General features: G+C 38.9%; 1 protein-coding gene across 1 annotated transcript; it reads left to right on the top strand.

Moving 5' to 3' along the window:
- The first annotated feature begins 546 nt into the window (after nt 1-546).
- LOC132228531 (mitochondrial fission regulator 1-like) lies at nt 547-2,426 on the top strand. The gene has a single exon (XM_059685092.1). The coding sequence runs from the start codon at nt 694-696 to the stop codon at nt 1,534-1,536; it is 843 nt and encodes a 280-aa protein (XP_059541075.1). The 5' UTR covers nt 547-693; the 3' UTR covers nt 1,537-2,426.
- Nucleotides 2,427-11,750: the final 9,324 nt, after the last annotated feature.

The following is an 11,750-nucleotide window of genomic DNA, read 5'->3' as shown; positions in this document are numbered from 1 at the left end:
CCTCCTCTTCACAATATATATTTTTAGATATACCAAATGATTTTCACTGTAATCACTAATTTCAGCCCTATCGAATTTATTTTAGGTTTTGGCTAAATAGGCCAGGCTTTATGGTTCTAACTGAATTTTCTTTTTTTCACTCTTTCCATACCATTGGGAAAAGTCAAATACAGTTCTGACCAGCAACTTCTCTACACTCTTCAAGATGGAATCTGTGACAGCTATTTTTAATTTCTAAACAAACTCTAGGCATTAAAAAGTAACTTTATCAGATAAAATATTATCTTCAGAATAAAAATACATTTAGGAAAATATATATGAGGTGAGATTATTCTAAACAAAAACAAAAGTACCATCATCCTTTCTTGGATAGCAATTAGTTCCTTAAAAAAATGTTATTAACTCAAAATTGTATTTTAATAGCTAGTATATTTTTCCATAATATGCTCTGTTCTGCAAAAATTGTCAGGATGATTATTTGAGCATGATTTAGTTCTTTCTGAATACATATTTAGAGGTGCGGAGGACCGCTTCCGGGGGCGGGCAGCGGAAGTGAGCGCCGTGGAGGCCGGGCGGCCGGCCGTGGTAGGAGGGGCTGTGAGGAAGGGAACTCGTGTTCCGCAAGATGGCCTGATATGAAGGAATCACGCCTCCCCAAGCTGCCCTGTCCTTCAAGTGCAGGAGCCGGTTGAAATGTCGGGAATGGAAGCCGATGCGACCATCCCGATCTGGCAAAATAAACCGCATGGGGCTGCTCGCAGCGTAGTGAGAAGAATTGGGACCAACCTGCCCCTGAAGCCATGTCCCCGGGCGTCCTTTGAGACCCTGCCCAATGTCTCTGATCTGTGTCTGAGGGATGTGCCCCCAGTCCCTACTCTGGCTGATATCGCCTGGATTGCTGCAGATGAAGAGGAGACATACGCCCGGGTCAGGAATGATACACGCCCCCTGAGGCACACTTGGAAGCCCAGCCCTCTGATTGTCATGCAGCGCAATGCCTCAGTGCCCAACCTGCGTGGGTCCGAGGAGAGGCTCCTGGCCTTGAAGAAGCCAGCCCTGCCGGCCCTGAGCCGCACCACAGAGCTGCAGGATGAGCTGAGCCACCTGTGCAGCCAGATTGCTAAGATAGTGGCAGCGGATACAGGAAGTTCAAATGTCTCTTCTCCCTTACCTTGTTTTGGATCCTCATTCCACTCTACAACTTCCTTTGTCATTAGTGACATCACTGAGGAGACCGAGGTAGAGGTCCCCGAGCTTCCATCAGTCCCCCTGCTTTGTTCTGCCAGCCCTGAATGTTGCAAACCAGAACACAAAGCTACCTGCAGCTCATCTGAAGAGGATGACTGTGTCTCTCTGTCCAAGGCCAGCAGCTTTGCTGATATGATGGGGATCCTGAAGGACTTTCACCGGATGAAACAGAGTCAAGATCTGAACCGGAGTTTACTGAAGGAGGAGGACCCTGCTGTCCTTATCTCTGAGGTCCTAAGAAGGAAGTTTGCTCTGAAGGAAGAAGATTTCAGTAGAAAAGGAAACTGACAGCACTCAGCTCTGCACACTCAGTCTCCTGCTCCTGGAATTCCTTCAGTAGCTGCCTTCCTCACCGCAGATGTTTCTGTCTCTCCATCAGAAGTTTTCTGCAACAGTCTTGCCGAAAGCTAGAGCTTGGACTGAAAGAGCTGGATTATATGTTTCCCATCTTCAAACCTTAGCAGAAGCTAAGGCCTGTTGTGAGCTGAGAGACTTGTTACAGGTAAATGTATAGATTGGAATGTTTTGGTCTAAAGGCTGAGCTAGAAGTTTCTGGTTTTTCCTTGCCCCTGTGTGAAAATAGGTCCTGAATGACTTACTTCACTGCATAAGACCCTGTAACTGGTCTTACCGGACACTTTGTGCCCAGCTGTCACTTACTCTTAGCAGCTTTCTTGAAGCAGAGAGAGCTATCAGTGTTTATGTACATGTTCACAGGGCAGGAAAAATCTTATGCTGCACCATCACAAACCAACACCAATGCCCAGCAATCACCCTCTTCCCATGTCTAACAACACCTAGATGTAGAGGTCGGACCTCTGGACCAGCTGACATTTGGGCTGCTTCTGGGAGGCCTGGGCTGTTTTTTTCTTAAATATATTTTGTAATACTGTACAACCAAATATACCCTCCAAGGCCCCACTGACTGAACTCCTGCTCTTCCATGGACTTTAGTTCAAGCCCAGTAGGAAACACAAATGGGGAGGGGAAAGAGAATACCATCTTTCTTTGAGGCCCTTGACTGCTTCTTTGCATTGGGCCAAGGTTTGTATCCACACCATGCATGACTCAGATGCCCTCAGGTCCCTTTCTCTGCAGTATGTATCCCGTGTGTGTTTGGGTTGAAGTACTACCTGACATTAAAGGATTTGGCAAGATACTGCAAAAAAAAAAAAAAATACATATTTAAAAAACTTGAAAACCTCTGATTTAATTGCCTATTGATAGCTTTGGATAGATTAACAAATTTCTGAGGTAAAAGGGGAGTTATACATCAGTCACTTATTCAAAAATTCATACACATCTCATTTGAATGGGAAATTTAGCCAGCAGAAACTACTGTGCATGCATATGGTGTATATGCATAGCACGTATACTCTCGGTATGGATATATCCCTACCATCCTATAATAAGTATGTATAAAACCCACGAAGATTTTCTTCTCAACAAGTTCTTCCTGATTTCTTTACAATACTTAAATTTCCTGTTTTATTACTTATCTTTTGGTGAATATTCATTTTTGACTCTTTCTTGGTATTTATCCACTTTTGCCTGTTTCAAGATCATATCTAGAAGCAGTGAGCCCATTGAGTCAGAAAATTCATTGTAAGTACAGTTAAGAGAAAGCTCTAGCTGAGTGGTGAGGAAAAGGGATGCAATGTACTTGGACATAACGGGGTGGTGGAGGTAAATGGGCAGACAGACCATCCCCTGGAAGGGAACAGCCAGGGGCACCAAGGTGAGAATAGAATAGCCACTGCCCTTACACTTTTTCTTCTTTTCCAGGAAGTAGACTAAAAACCAACAATATAATTGCCTTTTATTTTAACAGTTGGACTTTTAAAATGGCCTGTAGTAACAATAGCCATTTCTGTCCTGAGAAATTCTACAGGTGCAACTTCACCGAATCTTTTCAACGACACTACAAATATTATTATTAGGTCAGTGTAACAGATGAGGGAAGAGCAGCTCAGAGAACGCGAATATACATTCCAGGATTCACACAGCAGCAGAGGATGTGTTCTCATTCAGGTCATCTGACTACAAATCCTATTCTCTTTTTATTTGAGTAGTAGAGCTTTGTAAATTCTAGGAAACCAAGTGAAATTCCTTTTGAATTAGTATGATACATTGATAATAGATTAAGTAAAGGAAGAGTGGAGTTATGTCATGAAGAAACTGATCAACAAAGCGTCATTGGGAAATGTTAGATTAAATGAGCATGAATGCATCTAAAAGATTTATATAGTATACCTACTATTCTCATATTTTAGTTTTATTATTTATCTCACTGGACATATGTGAAATGCTTATGTATATATTAATGTTTTAATTAGCTTCATGTTCGTCCATATACAGGGGTGGGCAAAAGTAGGTTTACAGTAGTTCTTGTGGAAAATAATGCAATAATTCATAAGTAATAATACAAGAATAAACTCTATTTCGCATTCTCACAACTGTAAACCTACTTTTGCCCAGCCCCTTACATGCTTATTCCACGTATTTTCTACAATGTATTCTATTCTGACCTGGCTAACTTGGCTACCGTGTGCTGCTTCTCTTTAACCATATGGGGACCTAACTGTGGGGCTAGTACTGACGTTATATAAAGGAATTTGTCTGGGAAGACAGATATAGAGCACCTAGCTCGGGGCCACACACAGAGAAGTCTTTGAGAGATAATGATAATGGCTTTTGCTAAATTAGCAATTTATAGCCAGCATGCTGGGCACAACGACTTTCTCTTGATTATGGTAATATTTCACACTGACCTACCATAATATATGCAAGTGTCAAAAACTGGGCCCACCTTGATGATGTGTTATAGATATCTGAGAATGATTGTTTTCTTGAGCTAGAAATTACAAATACTAATTGTATAGTGAACTTATACATGCTACTGTCCAAGAATGCTTTGTATCATATAAAGACTATACTGAAATAAAAAAGTAAAAGGCAAAATTATTTCTGAGGTCCAACATATGACCAAATCTTTACCCAAATGCCTTATACTTTTGGCCCTGCAATTTAATAAATGCACTTGTAGAAGAGAAATCAAACAGATGAAGGGTTTTAATAAACTTAAATGCTCAATAATATATTTTTCCTTTGGACAGTATTTCCCTCAATTAGCTTATGTAAGATCTAATGTGAAGTGTTCTTTTGAGTGTGGGGTTTGACATTTGGTAGCTTTGAAGAAATATGAGTCATTGAAGAGCAAAGTGAGTGCAGATTATAGAGTGAGAGATACCAAGGGTGAAAACAATCTCGTGCCTGCTTAATAATATAATTATCACTCTATTCTTGATGAAAGTATATTCTCACCATAGCAGTTTCTCTGCAAATGAATGTTCAAGTCTATAAATTACATTTTATCCACTTACAAGAAAGCAGGTAGTATCCTGTTGTGAGAAATCAAGAAAACATGTTTTGTCATATAGGTCATCTCTTTAATGACTTCGTTCAACGTATTTTGAACATCTGTTATTTTTATGAACTCACTTATCATTTCATCCATGATTATCATTATTTTAGATATTTCTTTTTAAGAGACATAATTTTTTCCTATTTGACTATTTTTTGCCAAGTGTACTGTGTCATTCCTTAACTCAGTTTTATTCCCCTGAACTACATACAAATTTTGTTTAATGTATAGACGCTTTGTAGTTTAACTTAATTTCTCTACAGTATTATACTATTTCAGAGAAGGAATGATGTGTCCCCAAAACTTCAAAGTTGCTTTTATTTATAGCCAATAGGCATCCAACAAATAAACATCAAATAAGTGGGAAATTGAATTTCATATAGCTAACATATTAACTCATAAAGTGACATAGCATTAAAAATAGCAGGCATAATAGATAAACGTTAATGATCATACTTTTCCTGAAATATTAATAGGTCTTTAATCTTGTCATTATCAAGAGCTTTGTGCCCTTTCTAGGGTGAATTAAGCCTTGCTCTTTGTCACAGGATTTGACTAAAACTTTAATTATTGATATAATACAACCCTATTATAACATAGCTCATTATTCAAGTCAGGTCTACTAATATATATTAAGCACCCATTTTCCATTGGAGCTATGCAAGGAGTTTTGGAGACACAAATTAAATGCTAGACAAAATGTTACATTCTTTTTAAAAAAGTATATTGAGATATATAATAGCCCAAAGATTACCCTTTGAAACATATAATCACATGTTGCAAAAATCTGAAATGATAATGAGAGTGCATAACTTAATGGAGGAGACAGATAAACAAACAGGTAATTCTAATATAGTTTAGTTTATTTCTCAGTTGATCACTGAATAGGCAAAAACATGTTTTATAATGTGTTCATCATTGGTCAGAATGCTGTTCTGTTGAATTATATTATGCAACATAAACCTTAGCTGTTATTAGAAAGTGGAGAACTGCCTTTCTCATCTAGGGCTTCTAATGAATTGCTATAAGTGATCATTTTTAAATACTTAATGAATCTTCATGATTTTTTTTTTATTTCTGTTGAACTCAGCTGTAGTTAATGCCAGAATCTCTTACCATGAGTACATAATTGGATTTATTATTTTAAAAGTTGTATTTCCTCTAGGGAATGGGAGATGAGAAGAGTAGGTAGACCCTAACTAACTTTTAAATTATTGAAAATATGTGCCATGTTTTAAATGTTAGCAAATATTAGTTGAGGTAATTTACATGGTTTGGTTATTCAGCTTAAATTTGAACTGGGGCTTGTTTTACACATGCTGCTGATGTACATTGTTTCTAATTGTTTTATATGTTTTAAAAATTCTGCCCTTAAAAGAAATTCATAAAGGGCACACATATTTTGACCTCCTAACCTCCTAAGAAATTTACATTTGTATCAGTATTGAATTTTCGCCAGTGCTCCAATATAAGGAGGTTACTGTTTTGAAATAAAGAAAACGTTTTCCATGGGGGGGGAGGGGGGAAGAAGTTGATTATTGGTTAATTAACATACAAGAAGTTGATTTCGTACTCCAGAAAAGTCTGCTAGATATTGAAGCAAATCACCAGCATTGCTTCAGAATGCAAAACATCACACTGCTATTCCAGGTTTATAACACAAAGAATGGACACCAGAATACAGGACCTTGAAATAGAAATATATTTTCTAAACGAGATTCATTTTGTGGGAAAGCACCTGTCCAAGACACAGATTAAACCCCACACTGGACCAAAAGAGAGGCCAGTTCCCAAGTTTATCGCAAGGGATTATAGTGAGAAGGCTTTTAAACACTCTAATATTCCTCTCCGCCCACTCCACCCCTATTTAGGTAGAGTTACTTAGGGACTTGACATGGATTTTCAGTCAATTTAACTTGAATTTCAAAGGATATCTTGTTTCAATGAGCACAACACTAGATTGAAGGATAGTCTCAGTCAATGTTAGTTTCCCCTTATCACGTATATACATGGTTGGAGGAGAGAACACTAATTAGCTGGCAAACTAAAATGATAGTGACTTCAACGCACAAGCCAGCCTGTGCATTTGATAGTTTAGGTTTTAGGAATGGGTGTAGCAAGTTAGTGCATTACATGCCAGCCTAGAGTTGACCTTTTTTCCTTTTATAGAGGACCGCAACAATTTTTATTCTTAAAATTCACTAAACACCTATTCACACCTAAAATATTATTATCAACTATTTACATATTTCATGATTATGCAATCTTATTTTACTAACATAGTTACTAACCTTGCTTGTAGCTTTCTTAAATCTGTATTGTTTTATATCCATATCTTAGTTGTAATGTAAAGATGCTAATAGCATTCCATAAACCTTTTGATCACAGTGATGATAATATGTCAACAAAAATCTTGTTTTGCCTTATTTATTATTTTAGGTGCTCTACTTGTTTTCCTGTTCATCTTAGACCAGTTTTGGATTATTTTAAGAACTTGTCCTAGAAATTAAGAATATCTGGGGACACATGTGAATTTAGCTTCCGGTCTGTTCTATAAGAGAGTGGGACACAATTCAGTTGTATTTTAATAACACTGTGTGTTAAAAAGATAGTTGTGGGGGAGGGGAGGAGAGAAGAAAAATTGTAGCCAAATCATGAATAGCCCTTAATGAGAACCCTCCTCTGCAGGGTGTTAACATTAGGTAGATGGAATAGACAATGCAAATACAGACCTCGACCTCGTTAGAGAATAAAAGCAAGAGGAAATGATATCAGTGCCACACTGTAGGATTCAGGATGAGAAAGCTCATGAAAATGAAGCTGGAGGGACTATTGAGAAAAAAGGCACACAAGCCAGTTTCCTCAGCAGGACCAGAGTTAACAGAATAAAAAAAAATGCACTTATTTCAGCTACCTCACCAAATGTGATGATTAATTTAATGTCACATCTAATCTGGAGCATTCTTTTTTTAACATTTTTATTTCAGAGAGGAAGAGGAAAGGAGAGAGAGAGAGAGAGAGAGAGAGAGAGAGAGAGAGAGAGAGAGAGAGAGAGAGACATCAAAGATGAGAGAGAATCATTGATCGGCTGCCTCCTGCATACCCCCTATTGGGGATCCAGCCTGCAACCCAGGGATATGCCCTTGACTGAAATCAAACCTGGGACCCTTCCATCTGCAGACTGATGCTCTATCCATTGAGCCCAACCAGCTAAGGCCTGGAGCATTCTTTGACCCACCCAGAGGAAATGAGTAATCTATTCTTCTTATTCATAGGTAGATACATGTCACTATTATAGAACACTAGTTAGCAAAATGTTTTGTCTTCCTGTGAGGTCCATTAGGATAGGAATACTGTTTTGTAGTTATCTTGACTGACTTCCCAGTGGTTAGTATGATGCATAAATAAATTTAGAACTGAAGCAATATGTGAATAATAAAGGTGAGAATGTCAAGTTCTTAAACTCAAAAGGGGAAGGGGGGCCTTAAGTTCAGAGCCACAGTGAAACGTTTTATGTCATTAACTCTGGATTGTCTGCTGATTAGATGGACACATCCTGAGAGGTTCTAATTTAACCCCCTCAGCCTCCTTTTCCTGTGACTGAGAGAAGGGTAACCTAAGTTTAGGCTCAGAAATTCAGATCTTATGTTGGTGGGCAGTGAATAGAGAGATTTTGGGTTGTCCTTAGTTGTGGAGGGAATGGGTTCAGACAGGGAGAAAACGCAGGCTTTAGTTGAATCTGTTCCCTACCAGTCCATTTTCTCAGATGACCCCTTTTGGTTTCCCTGGCCTCTGTTAGGACTGTCTTCATGGTTATGATCATAGCCCAAGGCAGTATGTCATAAAATAGATGTTATTTCCATTATGAATAAAGAATAAGAAACAAAAATAAAAGAAATACAGCAAATGAAATCAAATGTTTTGTAAAACAAAGATTTTTGAGGCATGGATGGGAAAAATTTAAACTATAATTGATAAAATTTCAGTATGTAAGAGAATTTGAACAGCCCTATAGATATTTGTGTAATATAATTTTCCAACGATTTCTCAAACAAGAGCAAAAATAATTTTATAACTGTCCAAATAAACACCTTTGATTTCCTTTGCATTAACATGGATAGTGAATATTTGTATGATCATTAAAAGCTTAAATGAGATTTTGTCAAAACCAACAATGTACTCTAGTCACCATTAGAATTCCTTTATCTCACGAACTTCCAGAGCTGCGGGAAAATTACTATGTAAAGCCAGGTTGTATTTCACATAGCACATTGAAAATATTCACAAAGAAGATATAATTGCTGGGTAAATTGCTCCTTGGTGCAATAAGGTTACCCATTCTATTAAATAAGCCTCAGGAATTTGCACTCATCTGGGTTCTAAATTTAATAAACATTCAAGTATCATTGATGTGATCAGACATATGATTCCATTCATATATCATTCTAGAAAAGGCAAAACTAGTGACTGAAAGCAAAACAGTGGCCTGGATTGGCCTCAAAAGGGACTGAAGGAATTTTTGGATGAGAAGGAAAAGTTCAATATCATGATTATGGTGGTAGTTAAATGACTACATACATTTGGAAAATTCATCAGATTGTGCATTTAAAGTTGGTCATTTTCAGTCAACAGGTATATGAAAAGATGCTCAACTTTACTGACTATTAGGGAAATGAAAATCAAAACTATAATAAAACTAGAGGCCCAGTGCACGAAATTCATGCACAGGGGTGTGTGTGTGTCCCACAGCCCTCTCCAATCTTGGACCCCTCGAGGGATGTCTGACTGCCCATTTAGGGACTGGAGGGCAGTCGGACATCCCTCTCACAATCCAGGACTGCTGGCTCTCAACTGCTTGCCTGCCTACCTGCCTGCCTGATTGCCCTTAACCACTTCTGCCTGCCAGCCTGATCACCCCCTAACCACTCCCCTGCCAGCCTGATCGATGTGTAACTGCTTCCCTGCCAGCCTGATTGCCCCTAACTGCCCTCCCCTGCCAGCTTGGTCACCCCTAACTGCCCTCCCCTGCCAGCTTGGTTGCCCCTAGCTGCCCTCCCCTGCCAGCTTGGCCACCCCCAACTGCCCTCCCCTGCAGGCCTGGTCACTCCCAACTTCCCTCCCTTGCCAGCCTGGTCACCCCTTATTATCCTCCCCTGCCGGCCTGATTGCCCCTAACTGCCATCCCCTGCCAGCCTGGCCGCCCCCAACTACCCTCCCCTGCAGGCCTGGTGGCCCCAACTGCCCTCCCCTGCAGGCCTGGTCTCCCCCAACAGCACTCCTTTGCAGGCTTTGTCCCTCCCAACTGCCCTCGCCTGCTGGCCTGATTGCCCACAACTGCCCTCCCCTACTGGCCATCTTGTGGTGGCCATCTTGTGTGTTGGAGTGATGGTCAATTTGCATATTACCTTTTTATTATATAGGATGCCACCTTACACCTGTTAGCATGGCTATTATCAACAAGACAAGTAACAGCAAGTGTTGGAGAGGTTGTGGAGAAAAAGGAACCCTCATTCACTGCTGGTTGGAATGTAAACAGGTAAAGCCACTATGGAAAACAGCATGGAGGTTCCTCAAAAAATTATGAATAGAATTACCATATGACCCAGCAACCCCTCTTCTAGGTATCTACCCCCAAATTTTGAAAACATTTATTCACAAAGATATATGCACACCTATGTTCACTGCAGCATTATTTATGGTGACCAAGACATGGAAACAACCAAAGAGTCCTTTGTTAGATGATTATATAAAGAAGATTTATGATAACATGCATGGACCTTGAAATTATCATGCTAAGCGAAATATGTCAGACAGAAAAAGTTAAGAACCATATGATTTCACTTACATGTGGGATATAAAACTGAAAGCAACAAATGAACAAACAAGAAAGCAAACAAACAAAACTCATAGACACAGACAACAGTACGGTGGTTACCAGAGAGAAGGAGGTTGGGTCAAATATATGGTGATGGAAGATTATTTGACTTTGGGTGTTGGGCACACAATGCAATATACAGATAGTTATCATAGAAATGTTCACTTGAAACCTATATAATCTTACTAAGCAATGTCACCCTAATAAATTTAATAAAAATAAAGTTGGTAATTTTTATTGTGGGTATATTTTATTTCAATGAATCTAATAAAATGTATTCACCAAGTTGTATTCATTATAACCTATGATCCTTCTAAGTCATCATTGCAGTTTTCTTATATTTGAGAGTTATGTTCTGCAGAAATTTAGAAAATTCAAATGTTTCTCTATTACAGACAATCTTATGGGCTATAATTGGGCTAAAAGAAATCAGTTTATAGACTAAGTAATTGAAGATGGGAGGGTATAGGAGAAATGAAGGGAGTGGGAATTAGTATAATCCCTGACTCATTATCTGGGATGAGTTGATGGTATTAGTACATACCTCTGTGGTTACTGAACTCCAAAGCTTTGTTTATTGTATCAATTACTTTATTCGTAAGTCATGGTGCCTGTGTGTGCATGGATATACATGTGCACACACTCAAGCATTGTGATGTAGTGGGGAAGAAAATCAAAACAAGTTTGAGTTCTATCACTTACTAGCTGCATGACTTCGGACAAATCACTGAGCCTCTTCTGAAAATGGTCATCATGCAAATAATAAAATTCTAACACCCTAACCTTGTGAGAGGTTCAAATGATATTATCACTTTTCTATTAAAAGTGGTAATGAAATGAACCAAATACTGTGAGAGTTTATGGCCTTGACATAGAGGTAGCTGTTGAAGTATTTGCATGTTCATTCTTCCCCAGAGCTCATTAGAACAGGTGGGAGGTATACCCATGTGGTGACATTGATATTGTCTGTCTTATTGTTCTCATAGCTAGTGACACTGATTCAGGTTGTTTTCCTGAGCAGGATGCAAGGGTGATTTCTTTTCCAGGTCCTTGTCCAGATGGATTCAAAGAATGAAGCCATGGACAAAACGTGGTAGATGAAAAGGGTGGAAATTTATTGGAAGCAAATACAAACTCCCACATAGGGAGGGGATTCAAAGGGGGTAACCCACCAAGCTCTTTTTTTCTAAGGTTTATAAAGGC

This window comes from Myotis daubentonii, chromosome 2 (genome assembly GCF_963259705.1).
Source record: "Myotis daubentonii chromosome 2, mMyoDau2.1, whole genome shotgun sequence".
Taxonomy (NCBI): Eukaryota; Metazoa; Chordata; class Mammalia; order Chiroptera; family Vespertilionidae; genus Myotis; species Myotis daubentonii.
The sequence above is the reverse complement of the archived record's forward strand: the minus strand, read 5'-3'. Positions and strand labels throughout refer to the sequence as shown.

Bases quoted from the DNA above. Each gene is read 5' to 3' on its own strand.
- LOC132228531 (XM_059685092.1), top strand. From the start codon at position 694: ATGTCGGGAATGGAAGCCGATGCGACCATCCCGATCTGGCAAAATAAA.